Source organism: Falco rusticolus, chromosome 1 (assembly GCF_015220075.1).
Source record: "Falco rusticolus isolate bFalRus1 chromosome 1, bFalRus1.pri, whole genome shotgun sequence".
Lineage (NCBI taxonomy): Eukaryota > Metazoa > Chordata > Aves > Falconiformes > Falconidae > Falco > Falco rusticolus.
In genome coordinates this window covers 3,040,188-3,057,493 of record NC_051187.1, presented here as the reverse complement: position 1 = coordinate 3,057,493, position 17,306 = coordinate 3,040,188, and the positions used below count along the sequence as shown (strand labels likewise).

Genomic DNA, 17,306 nt, shown 5'->3' with positions numbered 1-17,306 from the left:
TGGGGTGGGGGCAGGTTACCATTTCTATTTTCCAGGGAACTCTGGACAACTTAAGTGACTTTAAAGCAAATGGGGAGCCAGATGACCTGAGCTAGAGGCCCCCCCCACTTTGGTGAGACCAAGAGGCAGTGGACAGGCCTGATGGTCAATACTGTGCAGATACTCTTCAGTCTGACCATGCTGAATCAGCGTGTTGTCTTGGTGGCAGGTACTGCCCTCATGAAGCAAGACTGCTCTTTTCTCAATGCATAGTCTTGATTACAGAACAGAGACTTAATAAGAGGAAAATGCTCTTGGCATCTCTTTATTCAAGCCTCATCCTTGGACCTGGTTTGTGTCCTTCGCTAGCAAGACCGAGATCCTGTGCCGGTTGAGCAAACAAATGGCCGTGTGTTCCCCCACCCTCCCAAGGGCATGACCAGCTACAGAGCAGGAGATCGCTGCTTTTCCACCAGGGAGCTGCTGTCCCGGGTGTAAGGGTCTGCTGTGGTCAGACCACAACTTACCAACACGCTGCCCAAGCACAGCAGCTTTGGTTGAATACCCAGCATAGAAGCCCAGCGTGATTCTTGAAGATCTTCTGAAGAGTTTCCCCTCTGTCTCTGCAGGTGTTTGTAGATGGGAATTACCAGCCATTATACCTGTCACTTGCCTTGCAGGAGTTTTCCCTGCCTCTGAGCCCGAGTTAAGGACTGTTTTAAGTGGACAACTTCACTCTGTCGGATGCAGGAGCCTCGACCTGTGTGGTGTCATTGGCCACCACCTTGGCTTCTCCATATGTGTCTATGCATTTCTTCACGGCTTTCAGGATAAGCTGTAACCGTCTGTCTAAAGCCAAGAGATGGGGTTCGGTGAGGACAGGTGCCAGGCGGTCCTGCAAGAGGGATTCCCTCATCATGTCGCTGAGCCGATACTCTGGCTCAGCCAGGAGCTGGAGTCGTAATAATGTTGTCCTCTTTATTCTGGAAAAAAAGAAATCGCATATCTTAATGCAAACTACTTGCGGCATCCTAGCAAGAACCAGCTATCTGGGTGCCTTGGGTAGTGGGGAAGGAGGGAAGGCAAAGACAGGTGGAGATACTTCACAAAGAACTTTGGAACAAAACCTTGCCATTTCTGAAGGAAATAAAAATTTTTGCAGCAACCTCTGCTGCTTCCTTTGGTTTTCCAGACTGCAGAGTATTTATTTGTACTGTGGATTTCTGTCACCAGAGAAAAACAAGATAGAAGTTCTCAGTAATGAGTGTTCTTCCTCTGAGCCAGAGATTCCCCAGATTACTGCAGGATGGTGCCGTGTTCCCAAGGATGGCATTTATGGGCTGGGGGCAGAGGGGGAGGTAAAATGAAGAGGCATGAATGAGAAGAAAAATCTGTCAACACTCTGAGCAAAAAGAGGGAGTCTTTCCTGGAACTGATTTAACTGTGACTCTTCACCTTAAGAGATATTGCAATTTAAATATTACTTCCTTTTGACAGAAATTGGGATGAAAAGCTATAATCTTGGAACACTTCTGGGAACGAGACTGAGTATTCTGAAATCATGTGTTTAATCCTCAGCAGAAGTGTTTTGATTTCAGCATCTCTAATACTGAAATTAATCAGTGGTTTTAATTACTGCCCTTTACATTTTGAAAACAAAGTAGTCCATGTTCGTGGAGCCATTCTGATTTAGCTGAGCCAGAATTTTTCAGATGGGAAAAGGTGTAGTCAGGAACATTTTAACCAGCTCCAGAATTTGTCTTTGTACGCTTGTTATTTACCCAGGCTGTCAGCTGGGAACAGCGACCTGGCTCTGCAGCTCTGATGGGACACGTGCGGTTCGGATGGCAGGGGAAGGTTGCTGCTGCCGCTGTGCCCGGCTGAGCAGCCACAGAATCGCACCAGGTGCCAGTGGTGCTACAAGCAATGACGTGCCAGCAGCGCTCTGGGGCAGCCAAGTGCCCTGCGTGTCTTTGGTCAGCAATGCTTGTGTTGCAGGAGGGAGAAGGATGCTGTGAGCGGCTGCCTCCTGCGTGGTGCTGGCACAGGGGGCAGGAAACTTCACCTGTGGCTGTTGTCCTGGCTGCCAGGCTTGCGTTGATATTCCTGCAAACCCCCAAATAATCAATTGATCAAGCGCTAAGGCTGGCAACGAGGCTTTAAATCGCTGCCAGAGCATGGGTGTGAGGTTCTGCTGCTGCCAGAGAAAGCTTTGCACGGAGCAGATGCAAACCTTCTTCTAGGTGAGGGGTGACCGAGGAGCTGCTGTGGGTAAACGCCGGCTGTGTTTGCTCTGGTCCAAGCGGTGACGGGGCTTGGAGGTGGAGTAGGGGATAGTGTGACCCTGTGGGGAATGGCGTATTCCATGCTGTCACACTTACATAAGAAACAGGCAGAACATGGAAAGGAGTGTGAGATGGAAATCCTGCCACTGGCCCTGCTCCTCTCCCGCAGGGTGGTTGTAACCCTGCTGTTGTACTGAATTGCTGAAGATTTGACCCTGAGCCTTCTCAGGGTTTCATCAGCCAAGAAGATACATATGCCAGGTTAAGTGGGGTCTGTTGTCAGGCCTATCTGTACCTTCTTGAGGGTTTTGACCCTTTCAGGAGAAGGACCATCTCTTACTGCATGGCTACATATGTGCTGTTTGCTATGCTCGGAGCAACGCTGGGAGAGGAGAGCCATGTGGGACAAGAACTGCTGTAGGAGCTGTGAAAGGTAGCTAAAAATACCAGTTTTAAATCTGCTGGGAGCCAAACTTAGAGAAGAACTCAGCTGGGAACAAGATGAACATGTTTGACAGGGAAGCGAGCAGCCTGTTCAGCATCCCTGGGGTTTGAGTGGTCCCTCGTGGCTGGAGGACTTGGTTCCTGCTTAGGTGTACACGGCTCAGCTTCGCCTAGGAGCAAGGAGGTGACTCGGTGTGCTCAGTCCAGCCAGTTGGTCAGGGCAGGCTTGAAATCGGTGGCCTCTGCAGTTTACTCAGATAAACCTTTTTACCTCCTTTCCAAGCATTTTTGGATGCTCCCCCACTCCAAATGGATTGGCTGTTCTGGGAAATGAGGGGGGTTTTGTGTGTCCTCTGGGCAGCGTGAGTTGGTTTTACGCTGTTCTTGGCCTTAGTTGGCTTATTTCAAGGTGTGACTTGCAGGTGGTCTTACCACTGCCTTGTACAAGGAGAACCAAATTAAGAAGAGCTTCTGGGAGGTGGATCTGGCAGGATAGGAAGGATCTGACCTGCGGATATTACTGTATACAGGTCAAATTAAGAGGCAGAGTTAATTTACACTGCACAGAACAGGAGTTCAAGAGAAGGATTCACTGCGAGCTTGCCATTATAAATGAAAAGGCTGACTGGGCGCAAATAACAGTTCTTAAAATTAGATCCAGTAATAGAAGTGTATGGGGAGAGAGTGCAGTTGACACCCCAGGGCTGAGATGGAGCAGGTACAGCAAGGAAATAGGTTAGGAGTCTCCTAAAGAGAAACCACAGGGAAGAGCAGCGTTTTGTCTCTTAAATGTAACTTTCAGCTGATGATTTATGTAAATTAATAAAGGAGGAAGACAGGATTCAAATAGGAAAATTTATGAACTTCTTAATGCTACGGGAAGAAACCTGATTGACTGGTAAGTTCTATGAGGTTTTTGGATGGAGATTTCTGAGCTTCATGTCAGACAAATGGGGCTGATAGCACCTTATGTCGATGGGCTGGGAAATGCCAGTAGACCCTTCTGGAAGGGTTTGATCCAGTGGACAGTGTCTCCTGGTCTAGCTGTGAAAGCTTTTACACTTGCAAGGCCTTTTAGCTCCAGTGGGGAAGTATCCAGGAAGGACTGTCGTATGACGCCGCAGCCGGCTGCAGCACAGCAGAGCTTAATGCTCTGATATAACAGCTTAATCCCCGTTCAAGGGACAACTTGCAATTCCCATGCTCCAGCGCCTGGCCTGCCCCCTTGGCTGGGATTAGCAGGGGCTTTCCCTGCACTGCTGGATGGAGCCAGGTCTGGGTGACTTCCAGCAGTAAGCGCTGCTGGTCTGTTGTGGTGGGAACACTGATGTGTCTGGGCAGGAAGATGAAGCTGGCACTTACATGCAGCACTGGGAAAGCGGGGCCAGGATGGAGGTTTCATCATGGGAATGCCGCCCGAACCTGGAGGGGTAAAGCAGAGAGCACAGAGCTTTAGTGCCTGCCCACCACCTTCCCCCCCACCCTGATGTCCTCCCACAGCCTCACCCTCTGGCGTTGTCCAGGTGTAAGAGGAAGCCGTCATCCCCAAACTTGGTGAACATTTCATAGTGGTGACGGTCCATGTTCCCTGGTAAAGGGCAGACAGAGGAACAGAGTTTCCCTTGCATGTGACCAAGCAATTTTCTAAAACATCCTACATTTTCTTTCAGCTCTGTGTGAATGAATTGTTGCCTTGCTGGAAGCATCTCGAGATGCCCAGGGCTGCTGTGCTCTCCTTGCTGGGCCCCCTGGGGAGTGGGCTGGGGTGGGTCTGGGGGCTCCCCCTTGCCTGCACATCAGGAGGGGTTGTGCTGGCTGGCTGTAGGGAGACAGCAGTCTCCCAAACTTGTCTCTGGAGCAGAAGGGATGACTTTGAGAAACACCATGGCGTGGGAGGGCAGACAGGCTGCTGAAGGCCCACACGGAAGGAAGGAACGTTATTTCCCCCTTCACCATACATACCTATTAGGAAGTCAAATATGGCCATGTCGACGATGTTAAGCAGCCGGTTGCCGTTGCTGTAGGGGTAGATCTCCTTCACCGTGTTGCAGTAGAGCGGATTCACTTCCCACCTGCAGGAGATGGAGGAGAAGGGAGAGGTGCGCTCGGGTGTTGCTGCTGCTGTGTCCTAACGGCATGCCAAGGTTGGTCTCCCGTGCGGAGATGAGGACTTAAATCTCCCTCCTTGTGCATGCAGGAGACTGGAAGTCAAACCCAGTCAATGCCCAGGCATTAAGAGTTTATTAGATTAATTACAGGCAACCTGGGAACCTTGGCTTTCCTCTGCCTGGACGTACAATTTCTGTATGTGTGTCTGTACCCTGCTCGTTCTCCTTCCCATGTGCTCCCTGCAATGCAGATACGGGAAGCAGCATCATTTACCCACTTACTCCTCTTTTTCATCAAACGAGTAGGACCGGATCCATGGGTTTGGGATGGAGAGTCGTGGTGCCAGGTTGAGGGATGGCAGGAAGGCAGAGAGGGACCCTTCCAGGAGGTGAGGGTTCCCACACACCGCGTACTCAGTCTTGCACATGTACGGGCACTTGGCGAAGAAGCATACGTTGCTGGCTGTGGGGAGAAGAGAAGAAAAAGAGTGGGGAAAGGAGCTACGATCTGTAGGAGGCCACAAGATAGCCTGGACTGACCTCTTCCCCATCGCGTGATGGCGACTGCATATATCGTGGCACACGTAACAACATTGTGGATGTGAAACTCGTGGAAAATCATGGAGAATACCTGGATTTTAGTCGATGGACAGACTGGTCCCATGCTAAGGCAAAGTTAGGAAGAGGGGGCAGGTGAACAGACCTGGCAGCTGGTTTCTGCTTGAGGCTGAGAGAGGGCCACCTCCGCTGTAGCCGTGTCTTTGTGCATCTGTTTCACCCAGGCGTTTTATTTCTGCGCCACAGCCCAAGTCCTGCCACCCCCCCTTGCCTGCAGACCCTGCCCTTCCACCCACCATGGACCAACATGTCCAACCCCAGCTCATGGCAGCCCAGCGCTCACCTACCTGGTGAGACGAAGAAGACGCTCTGCAGGATCTCGTTCTTGGTGACCTCCAGGATCTCCTTGGTGACATTGATCAACCTCCCAACCGTGGGTGGTACCCTCCGGAAATCCAGGATCCTGCACGAGAGGGACAGTGGCTCAGAGCCTGCGGTGCAAAGGGATGTTACTGTGCAGGAAGGCAACACGGGGCAGCGGATGCTGTCCTCATCCCTTCCGTTGGTAAACCCTCTGATGACTATGCCTACATGGATTTTTTTTTTCTTTTTTTTTTTTTTTTTCTCGTCCTACCTTCTTTCTAGTAAATAGCCTGCATCATTTTACCCCCTGGACCAAAATGCGGCTGAGTTTGGATTTTGGTATTTTAATAGCTGCTGCCTGGAACAATCTGGATGTTCTCCAGAATTCATGTCTTTTTCCCTAACTGGTTTCTCGCATCCCCTTGCACATAAGCAAGGCTCTTCAGGCTCTTCTATGGTGCTGGGTTTGACACAGAAAGATGTGTAGAACCCAGTACAACGCAGCTGAGACAGCAGGAGGTGAGGAGGCATCACCCCACTCAGAGGCACTCATGCCCAGCTGATTCATCTAAAATACTAAAAAAAATGAGGGCCTGGGGCAGAAAGGCATTCATGTCAGTGAGTGGAATTGCTGATCGCTGAGTCAGTAACACGGGGTCAGCCAGCGAATGCTGTGCTTTGCTCCTTGGGCAATGCCCTCTGCTTCTGAGAATCAGGCAGAAAACAGGATTTAGCCTGTTCCTTATTGAGCAATGTTCAAAGAAAGAAGAATCATTTGCTTTCATCTAATGTCTTTCAGCTCTAAAAACCACAAAGCGCTTCAGAACAGCACTCCGGCCTCATTTTTCTGGCGGTGGGGCTGGGATGCAGAGAGGTAAGCTGATGGTAGCTGAGTCAAGCAGAGTCGCTGTGGTGATGCAGGGATAGAGCTGGAAAGGGAATTCAGCTCCATTTCTTGCTCAGAGTTTGGTCTACAGGACTTACAGTCATGTCCTGCTTTTCATGTAAGTTGGGTGTGGGAACTGGAGACCCCCATCCACCACCATCATCATCAGGGATCATTTTCCCTGGATGTTCAGTGCTCATCCCATTGAGAGGAAGAAGCTGCTGCCTTCCTCTTGTAATAAGGGTATTTTTGATTTTATTAAATACCGAGCCTGCTAGGGAGAGGAGCCAGGTTAATTGCTCGTTAGCTGAGAACCTGAAACTGCATCGCTGCAGTTTATCTCCATCCAAACCACGGCGTGATTGCCGATGGAGCGTGTGACTCCCTCCCTGGGAAGGGATCCAGGCTGCACCCAGAGCTCCTCTTTGCACTGCAATGCATGAGAGGGAGCGCGTGCGTGTGCCTGTGGGATGGCTGGGCAAGGACCTGACCCACTCACAGCCCGGACTTCATCTGCCAGCCTGTTCTCGTGCGCTGGGCAGGGCAAAGCTGGCTCCTGGGCTTCAGGCGAGAGCCAGAGCCACCCTGTCCCCAAATCACGCATCAGCTCTCCAGTGGGTGCTGCAAAGCAATCGCTCGTCTGAGGCTGGGCGGCTCTGCGGGGCTCAGCGCGGCTTTCCTCGTGCCAAAGCCTTCTGTGGGCAGAGGACTGGCAGCTGGCGGTGGCAGGCCCCTACCTGTCCAGGTGGAAGGCAGCGATCTCCGCGTTGTGCCGCTGGAAGTCAACAAAGTAGAAAAAATCCTCAGGAGTCTCTTCCTCACGTTTCTGCCTGGGAGAGAGCACGGGGGTTAACGCAGCCTCGCGCAGCAGCGCAGGCAGGCAGCCTGGGCGCAGGGTGGTGGCAGGAGGATGGTGTGCCCAGGGACAACTGGCGTGTGGCTGTCCCAAAGTGCCCAGTGCTGAGCCGGAGCATTGCCCTGGTGCCGGGTGGGTCAGGGAGGGGGAAGGGGTGACTGTGGGCTTCAACACGTCTGTGCCACGGCTTACACCCACCCGGGACGGTGTTTCAGGTGGGTGCAGCCAGGGGTGCTAGAGGCCATGCTGCGCTTCTCATGTCCCCGTGGGAGGCGGAGAAGAGCTCAGGTCTGGACTATTATACCCCTGAGATGGGAACACCACCTTATTTAATTTCATTTTCTGGCTGCCACGCAGTGCCCCAATTTGCGTAGCATGTGAATTTGCATGCTCAGCCTCCCAAGCAGCTGTATATCACGGGAAAGCCCACAGGCACTGCTGGGCCCTCCTGGCTCAGCTGAGTGCATGGATGCTTTCCCTCTCCTCTGGGACCTGCCGGACGCGGCAGAGGTGGATGGACACCAACAGGAGAGGAGCTGGCTGCTTTCTAGATGAGCAGACCATCGCAGTCGGTGTGCTGCTGGCTGCCCTGCCTGCGCACAGAAAGGAGAGGGGGAATAAATATGAAGAGTCCCAAGCAAGTGCAGAAGCAATTTAAAACTCCTGTTTGAGGTGACTGGGACTGGTGGCTCTTTCTTGGAAATACTCTGGGGAATCCAAGGCGAAACAAGGTAAAACACAAAGTCAGCTGGGGAAGAGGAAGAAATGAGCAGTCCCTAAAACAAAGCTCTCGGGAGAACAAGTGTCCCAAGGTCCTTTGCCATCTGGCATCTACGAACTAAGAACTTTCCAACATCAGTAAGCAGTGTGGGAACACCGGTGTTTATCCGTGCACGCCTCTGGGATGGTGCGAGCAGCCAACAATAATTAAACCTTCTCAGCTGTCAAGGTAGCTGAGCACAGGGGAGGAACGACACAGCTGCGGCGTGGCTGTCCCTGCCAAGGATGCTTGCACCCCACGCCGCAGGGCTCCTGGGTTCATGGCTACGCGGGGCAGTGGGGGGCTTGGTGGGGGCTCTGCTGCGTGCCTTACCTCATGGGCTTGAACATGGCTTTCCCAAAGTCCTGGAACCTGAGGACCAGCTTCAGGTGCACACCGCTGGGCTTCACAACTTGGGGAAGAAACGGGACGTTAGCCACCTGGAAAGCCTCCCCGGCACGCAGTGAAGCACTGGTTACACGCTGTGCCACGATCCGGCTTCCCACCCTGGTAAGCGCATCCCATCGCTCCTTCCGGCTGCTCCCCTCTGCTTCTGTGGCTATTTTTCCTCTCTCCCTCTCCCCTGTGCCAGAGATTTCCCTCTAGCATTTCTCCCAACAACCATTTGTTACGTTCTGTTGGGGAGTTTTTCCTCCTCCCAGTACAAACCAGTGGCATACTGGTGTCCTGGCACCCACATCCCAGCTTCTGCTGGTGGTTTAATGGAAGGGAGAAGGACCTGGCATTGCCCGGTTTTACGTTTCCCTTGCTGAGGTTAGGATGGAGGAGTTGGGATGGGGTCAGCCGAGGTGGTGGCATGCGAGGGGAGAGCAGGGACCTGAAACTCACTCTGGCTGCAGTCGCAGGCTCCCAGCAGCGCTTTCTCATCCTGGCTGTAGTCTGTAAAGGCAGGAGGAGCGGTGAGACCCCACTGGGCTCAGTCTCTTGCTGCTGAGCCCCCTCCCAGCACTGGGCATGCAGGGGAGCCCTGCCTGCATGTCCATGGCAGCCCCAGTGGCGTTGGTGCGCAGTGAGGGGTGCAGTCCCCTTGGGGCACGGGGGGTGCTGAGCCAGCCTGTCGGGACTGAGCTGCTGTGCAATGGGTCTGCAGCATGGCTGGCACCAAAAAAATGCTGCATTAAGGGCCACAGCCTTCCTCCCATCTCAAGGTAAGGGCGCGGCAACTGCCCAGCATGTAAGGAAGCCAGCACAGGGCTGGGAGCATTCTCCAGCGGGTGACAGCCCCTGCCTTGTTTGCAAAAGTAAGCTGGGGGGGGGCTGGAGCCCCCCAGCCCCATGCAGCTCCCCCCAGCCCCAGTCCTGTGGCAGGAGGGTGCTTACCGGCACTGATAGTGGTGAAGTCTTGCATGTCCCGGAGGAGCCTGTTGACAGTGGGGCTGGAGCGCGGGTAGAGCCCATCGCGGCTGATGCCCAGGTGGAACTGGAGCCAGCTGGCCTCTGGCCGCAGCGGCACTGGTGCTGCTGGGGAGGTGAGGTTCAGCTCCTCCCTGTAAAGCTTGTGTCTCCTGGAAGAGAGCGGTTACGGAGTGGTGAGGATGAGCCAGGGAACGGAAATCCTTGCTGCGCCGAGCCCGGGGGCTGTGGGGGAGTGGGGAGGGTGCTGGGGATGTCCTGGTGTTGGCCGGGATAGAGTTGATTTTCATCTCAGTAGCTGGTACCAAGCTGTGTTTTGGATTTAGTATGGAAAGAATGCTGCTCGCACGCTGATGTTTTAGTTGTTGCTAAGTAGTGCTCACTCTATATCCAAGGGCTTTTCACTTTCCCGTGCTCTGCCAGCAAGTGAGTGCGCAAGAAACTGGGAGGGAGCAGAGCCAGGACAGCTGACCCCAGCTAGCCACAGGGGTATTCCATAGCACAGAGCGTCACACTCAGTACGTAAACTGGGGGGAGTTGTCTGGGGGCTGCCGATCGCTGCTCGGGGATGGCTGGGCACCCATCAGCAGGCAGGGAGCACTGCATTGTGCATCACCTGGGTTTTTCCCTTGGGTTTCATTCCTCTCTCTTCCTCTCCCCTTTTCATTACAATTATTATTATTGTTATTATTATTATAATTATTATTATATTTAATTTCCATTATTAAATCATTCTTAACTCACAAGTTTTACCTTTTTCTCTATTCTCCTCCCCGTCCCACTGCGGGGGGAGCGAGCGAGCGGCTGCACGGTTCTCAGCGGCTGGCTGAGGTTAACCCATGACAGGGGAGCAGAGCTGGGGGCATGGGGTGGGTAAAGACTCTGCGTGTTACCCAAGGGGAAACTGAGGCAGGGAGCAATGATTGAGATGGTCAAAGGTCTTGCAATTTGTGCCACCTTCTTGCCTCTGCAAAGCCCTGAGAAAGCAGCCTCAAGAGGGAAGACAAAGGACTCTGTTGTCTTCTCCTCACCCCATCAGGAGCAGGAAGGGTGTCAGGGCATGGCTGGAGCTAAACCACATCTCCAGCAACACAAGAGCTGGCCTGTGTGGTGGATGAAGGAAGAGCTGCAGGTTCCAGGCCAGAGTTGGGGAGGGGATGTGATGTGACAGCGGGTGACTTGGGTCTTGACTGCTCAGTGAGGAGTCTGGAGAGCCCAGCAGAATGACAGGGTCTTGTCCAAGCGAGCCTCCACTGAGGACTGTCTTTCTGGTCATTGCATCTCTGACAGAGTTTTCTCCTGGAGCCAGAGGTCCCAGGCGGGGAAAAAAAAATCACCAAGTTAGAGCCAGAGATTGTGCCTGTGACCAGATTCACAGCCCTTGGTCTGGTGGGCAGGGATGTGGTGAGGCCCGCTGGCAGCTTCCCGCGCATCAGCTCTTCGGATCAAGGTTGAACCCGGCCCTTTCTTGGCAGGTGGAGCCGAAGGGGCCTCCCAAGTTCAATAATAACCCAAAACATCTCCCCGCTTGATCAGTGTTTTCCTCAACCTAGAGACCTCCACAGCTGAGACCCACACTTTGCCAAACTGCAACTGAAAGGTCACTTATTCCACGCGGTGGAGGACAGCGCGTTAGTTTCTCATTAGCGCTGGCCAAGCCATGTGCAGAGTAGCTGTTCCTGATAAAGGGAAAATGAAGTTCAGTTTGCACTGAAAGTGCCAAGATACATCCGTGAAAGAAAACAGGAGCTGGGGGCTGATCACGAGTGGGGCGTTACCCAAGGCTGGGATGGAGCAGCTGGAGGGAGGGCAGTGCCATATGCCTTGCTAGACCCAATCCAGACCCTTAGCAAAACACACTCTGGGAAACACAAAAGGTGAAAAGAGATGTTTTGCTACCCCTTTAGTTTCTCCTACTTTTCCCGATTCTTTAGGTTTTGCCTAATGCAAACAAAACCGAAAACAGGGAGGAGAGGGAGGCGTGTGTGGGCACCCGCAGGCATGGCAGGGTGTCCCGGCAGCGGGGCTCTGCCGGGCTGGCTGCGCTGCACAGCTTGCAGTGGTGGCTGCGACAAGCAGGTGCTGACCATGCACTGAGGCATTTATCAGCCAAGAAGGTGGTGCTGGTGGCTGGAAAGGGCTCACAGGTGTTGCTCGGTTTTTTGCTTCCCTGCTCAGACCAGTAGGGAAGCACTGGGTTTTGGCTGGTCTTTTTTTCCGTCATTCTCCATCCAAGCAGGCTAAACAGTGTGGTTAGTCCGGTCTAACCATGAGCAAGGGATGAGCCCTGCTGGTGGTGAGGGACACGTTTCAGTAGCACCCTGGGAGAAATCCAGGCAGCAGAGAGACGTGGCTTATCTGCAGGTCAGAGCAGCCTGTCCTCTCTCCCAGCCTGTTTGCCTTTCAGTTGGACGGGGTCAGCTGCGGTGCGAAGTCCACGCGTGCGTGGTCGGGCAGCAGGCTGGCGGTGTGCTGCGCTCAGTCCAGCCCTTTGCCCAGGACATCTGCAGAGGAGGCAGAAGCTCCCCCGAGACAGGAGGTGTTGGACACAGGAGCATGGCCAAATGGGGGGATTGGCTGGCAGGCTGCACACAAGGTTGCGGCCCCAGGATGCTGCCGGCTCCAGCAGATGTGCCTTGACCTTCCAGCACACCAGTGCACCAGGTCTCAAGGGGGCAAGACACAACCTTAGCCCCACACTGTGGCCAGGGACAATAAAGCCCCCAGTGTAACTTAGAAGAATGACTCAGGATTTTTCTCTAGGGAAGCTGCCCAAATATTTTACCATATTTGCTCTCCTGCCTCCCGTACACACAGGCTGTTCCCCCCGGGGTGGCAGTGTGCAGTAGATCACTGATGGGGAAAAAAATGCACCAGTTATGCAAGGGGAGGCAGTTCCCAGCGGTGGCTGGGAGCACCCACGTGGTCCCTGTCCCGGGTGAGCTGCTGCAGGGCCAGCGAGCCCCTTTCCAGCCTTCAAACCCAAAACGCACCTCCCTCGACCTCCCCATTTCCTTCAGGATTCCTGAAATATTTCCCTGTAAGAACAGATCTCTGCAAAAGACATAACGATATAAAAAAGCAGGTTCTTTTGTACCTTGCTATAAATAGCCCCGGGGCTGCCCTAGCTCTCTGCTCAGCCAGCTCGCTGCTGGGCTGCGAGGGGCACGGCATCAGGCTGCTGGTGTCTGCTCACCCCGTGCCTCCCCCCGCACCGAGCTGGCTGCAGAGTCTGGGGTGTGGAAGCTGCTCCTTGAAGGATAAAAATGAGCTCTGGAGTTTTTAAGGGTTGTCTTGTTTTTTGGTTTTGAAGAGGTGTGGATGGGTTTTTTTGCTGTTTCCTTCCTGCATCCCCATCAGTGGCTCCAGCTGGTTCTGCATGCTGCAATCAAACTCCTGGTCCTAATTGAAGTGCTGGGGAAAAGCACAGGAATGGGCAGCAGCTGGCGTGCAGCCAGCACCGTGGAGGTAGGATGTGTGCTGCTGTGCTCCCCTGGCCACGGGGATCCGAAACGGGCCATGTCCTGGGGCCACTCCATGAGCTGGCAGAGAGTCCCAGCCCAGCTGATGTCCATCTGGCCACAAAAATAAAGACAGGCACGCTGTGCTGCAGGTGCAGGGTTGAAGCTACAGCCTCTTCCACTCAAGAAGAGCATCCTGCCACTCTGAAAGCTGCTTTGCCAACAGCCAGACCTACACGTGATGCAGAGACATGCCATCACCCAGCCAAGCTGAGGAGGGGGCGACCCAGGGACACTCAGCTCTGAGCCTCTTCTGCCTGCTAGGGGATGTGGTCACACCTTGGGGAGAGCTGGTGCGGACCTTGCTCCCACAGCACGATCTTCAGCTGCAGCTTCGCTAAGCCTGTGCGTTGGGAGACAAAGCCGTGGGTTCCCGAGTCCCGCGGAGGCGCTGCCCTTCATTGTTGGCAGTTATAAGGGACGGCTCTTTCACTGACCGTGTCAGAGAGGACATGGGCTCTGCAGTGCTTCTGGTGAGGCAGAAATTCCTCCATGCCCACAGCAAATTAACAGTCTCACGAAACGCATCAGCGCTGGGAAGCGCTGTCTTGTATATGCAATTTGCAGCACCGGCAGCAGGAGAGGTGGTGTGTCCCTCGGCCTGTGCATGCTCTCCGAAGGCTTTACCCGCTATGTGAGCATCATATATTTTATTTCAAAGTGACTGAGGAATAATCAATACCCTGCCTTCTTTCTCCTTCCTTTCTGCTCTCACCTGGAGGTGCAAAGTGAAGTCAACCAAGGGCAAATGGCATCACAGCATTCCTCCTGGCCACATCATAACCAAACCTCAGAACAAAAGGCACTGTGCAGCCACGGTTTCGTCCACAAATGGCGCATGTTTTAAACAAAGCGGTAAATAAAGCTGGGAAATGCAGACTTCTTACCAAATAGCTGGGGCTGTCCTGCCGGTGAGGCTGGCGTGGAGGTGATGCCAGCACTGCTGCAAATGCTCAGCACTGGGTGCTCAGGGCTTTTGGTGGTACTCAAGAAGCCACCAAGTATATGCTGTGAGCTGTTTCGGTTCAAATGCCCCCATCCCACCGGGCTTTTGCTTGGGAAACATCCATCTCGCTACCCAAATCCTGATGTCTTCAGGATGCATTGCCCAGCTCTGAGGAGATGCACCCAAGGGGGGTCCGGGGCATTTGTCCCCAGGGATCCCCAAACACCCTGTCCATGGGCATCAAGTGATGTGTGAAGGGTTCAACGTGCTCCAGGCGGACTCGAGCAAGCGATGAGCCTCGCAGGGTGACCCCCGGCCGAGCACACGGGGCAGCTCCAGGACCCAGGATCATTCTTCGGTTCCTTCCATTATCGCTTCCCGTCATCTCCTCCTGCAAATTGTGCCTGAAACCAGGACTGGGTGAACCCACAGAAATGAGAGGAATCTGCATCGAAGCGGAGAAAGTGGGAGCTTGGAAATCCTGCCCGCGCGGCTCAGCAAGCAGCACGTGGGTGGCAGGAGGAGCAGGGGCTGGCTCGGACACTGACAACCAAACCCCGGCAGTGGGGAAGTGCCAGGACAGGGACCTCTGAGGTGGTCCCAGAAAATGCTGCCTGGTGGGCACTGTCCCATCCCATGAAGGGGACAGTGAGATGATGCTGCAAGCTCGGCATGCTGGGAGCCTCTGCGCAGAGGCACCATGGTGACCTGCTTTGGCACCGTGTCACCGTAGCCATCCCCATTGGATCTGAGTTTGTGCATGAAGGAAGAAGCTGGTGGGGTGCAGGGAGGAGCTGGAGGACGCTGGAAGGTGCTGCCCGTTTCCAGTTTGGCCGCAGCCCTCCTGCAAGGGGGGTTAGATCAGGGGTTCAGGGCTCCGGGGTGTGGGAAGCCTCAGTGGTAGGATCCTGCGCAGGCAGCTGCTGCTCAGAGCTGGTGCTGAGGGTCACTGTCCCCTCCGGGGTGGGGGCCGCAGGGGCTAGTGCCAGTCACACCCCGGGAGCAGGAGATGGGGGAGCGTTCCTGCCAGCGTGGCTGGGAGAGGCAGGGAGAGGGGGCTCTGAGCTGGGAGCCCTTTGCTGTCCCAGCGTAAAACCCTCTGTGCCTTTCCTCGCGGAGGAGTTGGCAGAAGGAACGGGAGAGGGGCTGAGCAAGGTGCCAGCGCCCCGACACCCCTGCCGTGGGTCGGAGGACACCCGCTGGAGGCAGATACTGAGACGTGCAGGGCTCTGGCCTGGGGGACTGGCTGCTGCAGCCCGAGGGCTCCGGTTGTCACCCAGCCTAAGGGCTGGGGGATGCAGGGGACCAGCTTTGGGGTTCAGCACCTGGGGACTGGCTCCCCTCCTGCCCCACGCCAAAAAAGTGACACGGAGCAGAGGTGCTTGCTCTTGGGAGGACATGGCTTGCAGGGTCTCACGCCGTGGGTCAGCAGCCACCTCTCCCCTCACCTGGGGCTCTAGCAGCCGAGCGGGGGGCACCGCAGGACAGCCCTCCCAGCAGACCCCCTCTGCTCGGCTCTGCCTGTCCATGGGGTGCGGTTACTGGGGAGGGGGCGAGGTGGGGGGATGGTGGGGCAGAGAGCCAGGAAGGGGGCACAAACCCAGCTGGGGATGCCAGGGGTACCCTGGGGCGCGTGCTTAAGGGGTGCTTAAGCAGGGGCACCCAGGAGAGCTGCCCAGAACGTGGGTGCCTGTGGGGTACCTGCGCAGGGGGTACCCAGGAGGGGTGCCCGAGGGGTGCCCATGCAGGGAGTGCTGGGGGGCAGTGTGCCTGTGCAGTGGGTGCGCGGGGGGTCCTGCGCTTGGGGCGCTGGGCTGGGGGTGCCCATGCAGGGGTTGCATGGGAAGGGGGTGCCTAGGAGTTTTCCGGGCAGGGGGTGTCCAGGGAGGGGGCGCCCATGCAGGGGGTGTCCACGGAGGGGTACCCGCGGAAGGGGGTGCCCGGGAGATGCCCACGCAGGGGGTGCCCGCGGAAGGGGGTGCCCGCCCAGGGGTGCCGTGCCGGCGGGACGCACCTGTTCCAGCGAGCCGCCTTCCGCCGGTAGTAGCGCAGGGCTTCGCGGGCGCCCAGCAGCGGCTCGGCGGGGCCCCGCGGGGCGGCGGCGCGGTACAGCGGGTGGGCGAAGAGGCGCCGCAGCGCGGAGGCGGCGCGGGCGCGGGGCGGGGGGGCGGCGGGCGCGGGGCGGCGGCAGGGACAGCCCGGGGCACCGGCCGCCAGCTCCCGGCGCGCCCGCGGCCAGAGGTGGAAGTAGAGGTCGGCCGCCAGCAGAGCCCCCAGCAGCAGCAGCACGGCCGGGCGGTCCCGGCGCGGCCCCGGCATGGCCGGCAGCGGCGGGCAGGGACAGCTCCGGGCGCGGGGAGCCGCCGCCGCCGCCTCCCGGGGCAGGGCGCACGGGGGAGCTCGAGCGGCGGAGCCGGGGGGTGTGCGGGCACCTCGGGGCGGGGACCGGGCAGGGCGGCTCGGGGCCCGGGGCGGGGAGCCCGGCCGGGGCGGGGGCCGGGGGCGAAGGGGGCGGCGGGGGTCCCGCGGCGGGGGGCGGCTGCGGGGCGGGCTGCGGGGGGCGGCAGGTCCCGGCGGGGCGCGGGGACCCAGCCGAGCCGCCCCCGCCTCTGCCACCCGCCCCCCTCAGCCGCCGGAGCCCCGGAGCCGCCCGGCCCCCCCCCGCTCCCCGGCTCCCCCCGCCTGCCCCCGCCCCTGCCCCCCCGGGGGGCTCTGCCCCCTCTGCCCAAGGCGCAAAGGCCGCCCGGGCAAAGCCGCGGGCAGGAGCTGCGAGCTGGCAGGCGCCGGGGCGGGAGGGGGCTCCGGGCGGGGCTGGGGTCGGGGTCGGTGACCAGGAGCCTGAACAGCTCTGGGGGACCATGGGCAGAGCCTTGGGGAGCTCCGGCCCCACAGCTGGGCTTGAAGCCCTTCTGCCGTGCTCCCTGGCACATGGGTCTGGTCTGCTTTTGTTTTCTTAATTCCTCAAAAAAAAATAATAAAAAAAGATATAATTTTAAAATTATATATACACACACACACATATATGTATGTGTATGTAGTTGAGGAAACTCCTCCCTGCAGTGTGCTGGGAGAGGCCGGGCAGTGGGGATGCCTGTGCGACCCGTGGTGCCCACCGTGGGAAGGGGAGCCCTGCCGCAAGGACCCCAGCAAGGAACAGGTTGAGGAGCACAAGGCCAAGGGAGGGAAACGGAGGAGAAACTGCCTGTAAACAAAAGGAGCATGACTA

At 56.4% G+C, this 17,306-nt stretch overlaps 1 protein-coding gene across 2 annotated transcripts; it reads right to left on the bottom strand.

Moving 5' to 3' along the window:
- Positions 1-277: 277 nt before the first annotated feature.
- FAM20A (FAM20A golgi associated secretory pathway pseudokinase) lies at positions 278-16,503 on the bottom strand. 2 transcript variants are annotated; one of them, XM_037404900.1, is made up of 11 exons: positions 16,095-16,502; positions 9,581-9,765; positions 9,089-9,139; positions 8,573-8,651; positions 7,361-7,453; positions 5,722-5,837; positions 5,099-5,279; positions 4,671-4,780; positions 4,215-4,296; positions 4,071-4,130; positions 278-962 (listed from the first exon to the last, which is right to left on the bottom strand). In XM_037404900.1, the coding sequence occupies exons 1-11, from the start codon at positions 16,397-16,399 to the stop codon at positions 698-700; spliced, it is 1,527 nt and encodes a 508-aa protein (XP_037260797.1). In that variant the 5' UTR covers positions 16,400-16,502; the 3' UTR covers positions 278-697. The 2 variants fall into 2 exon arrangements, with proteins under 2 accessions (XP_037260797.1, XP_037260805.1); XM_037404908.1 differs by lacking the exon at positions 9,089-9,139 and having other exon boundaries at positions 16,095-16,503.
- Positions 16,504-17,306: the final 803 nt, after the last annotated feature.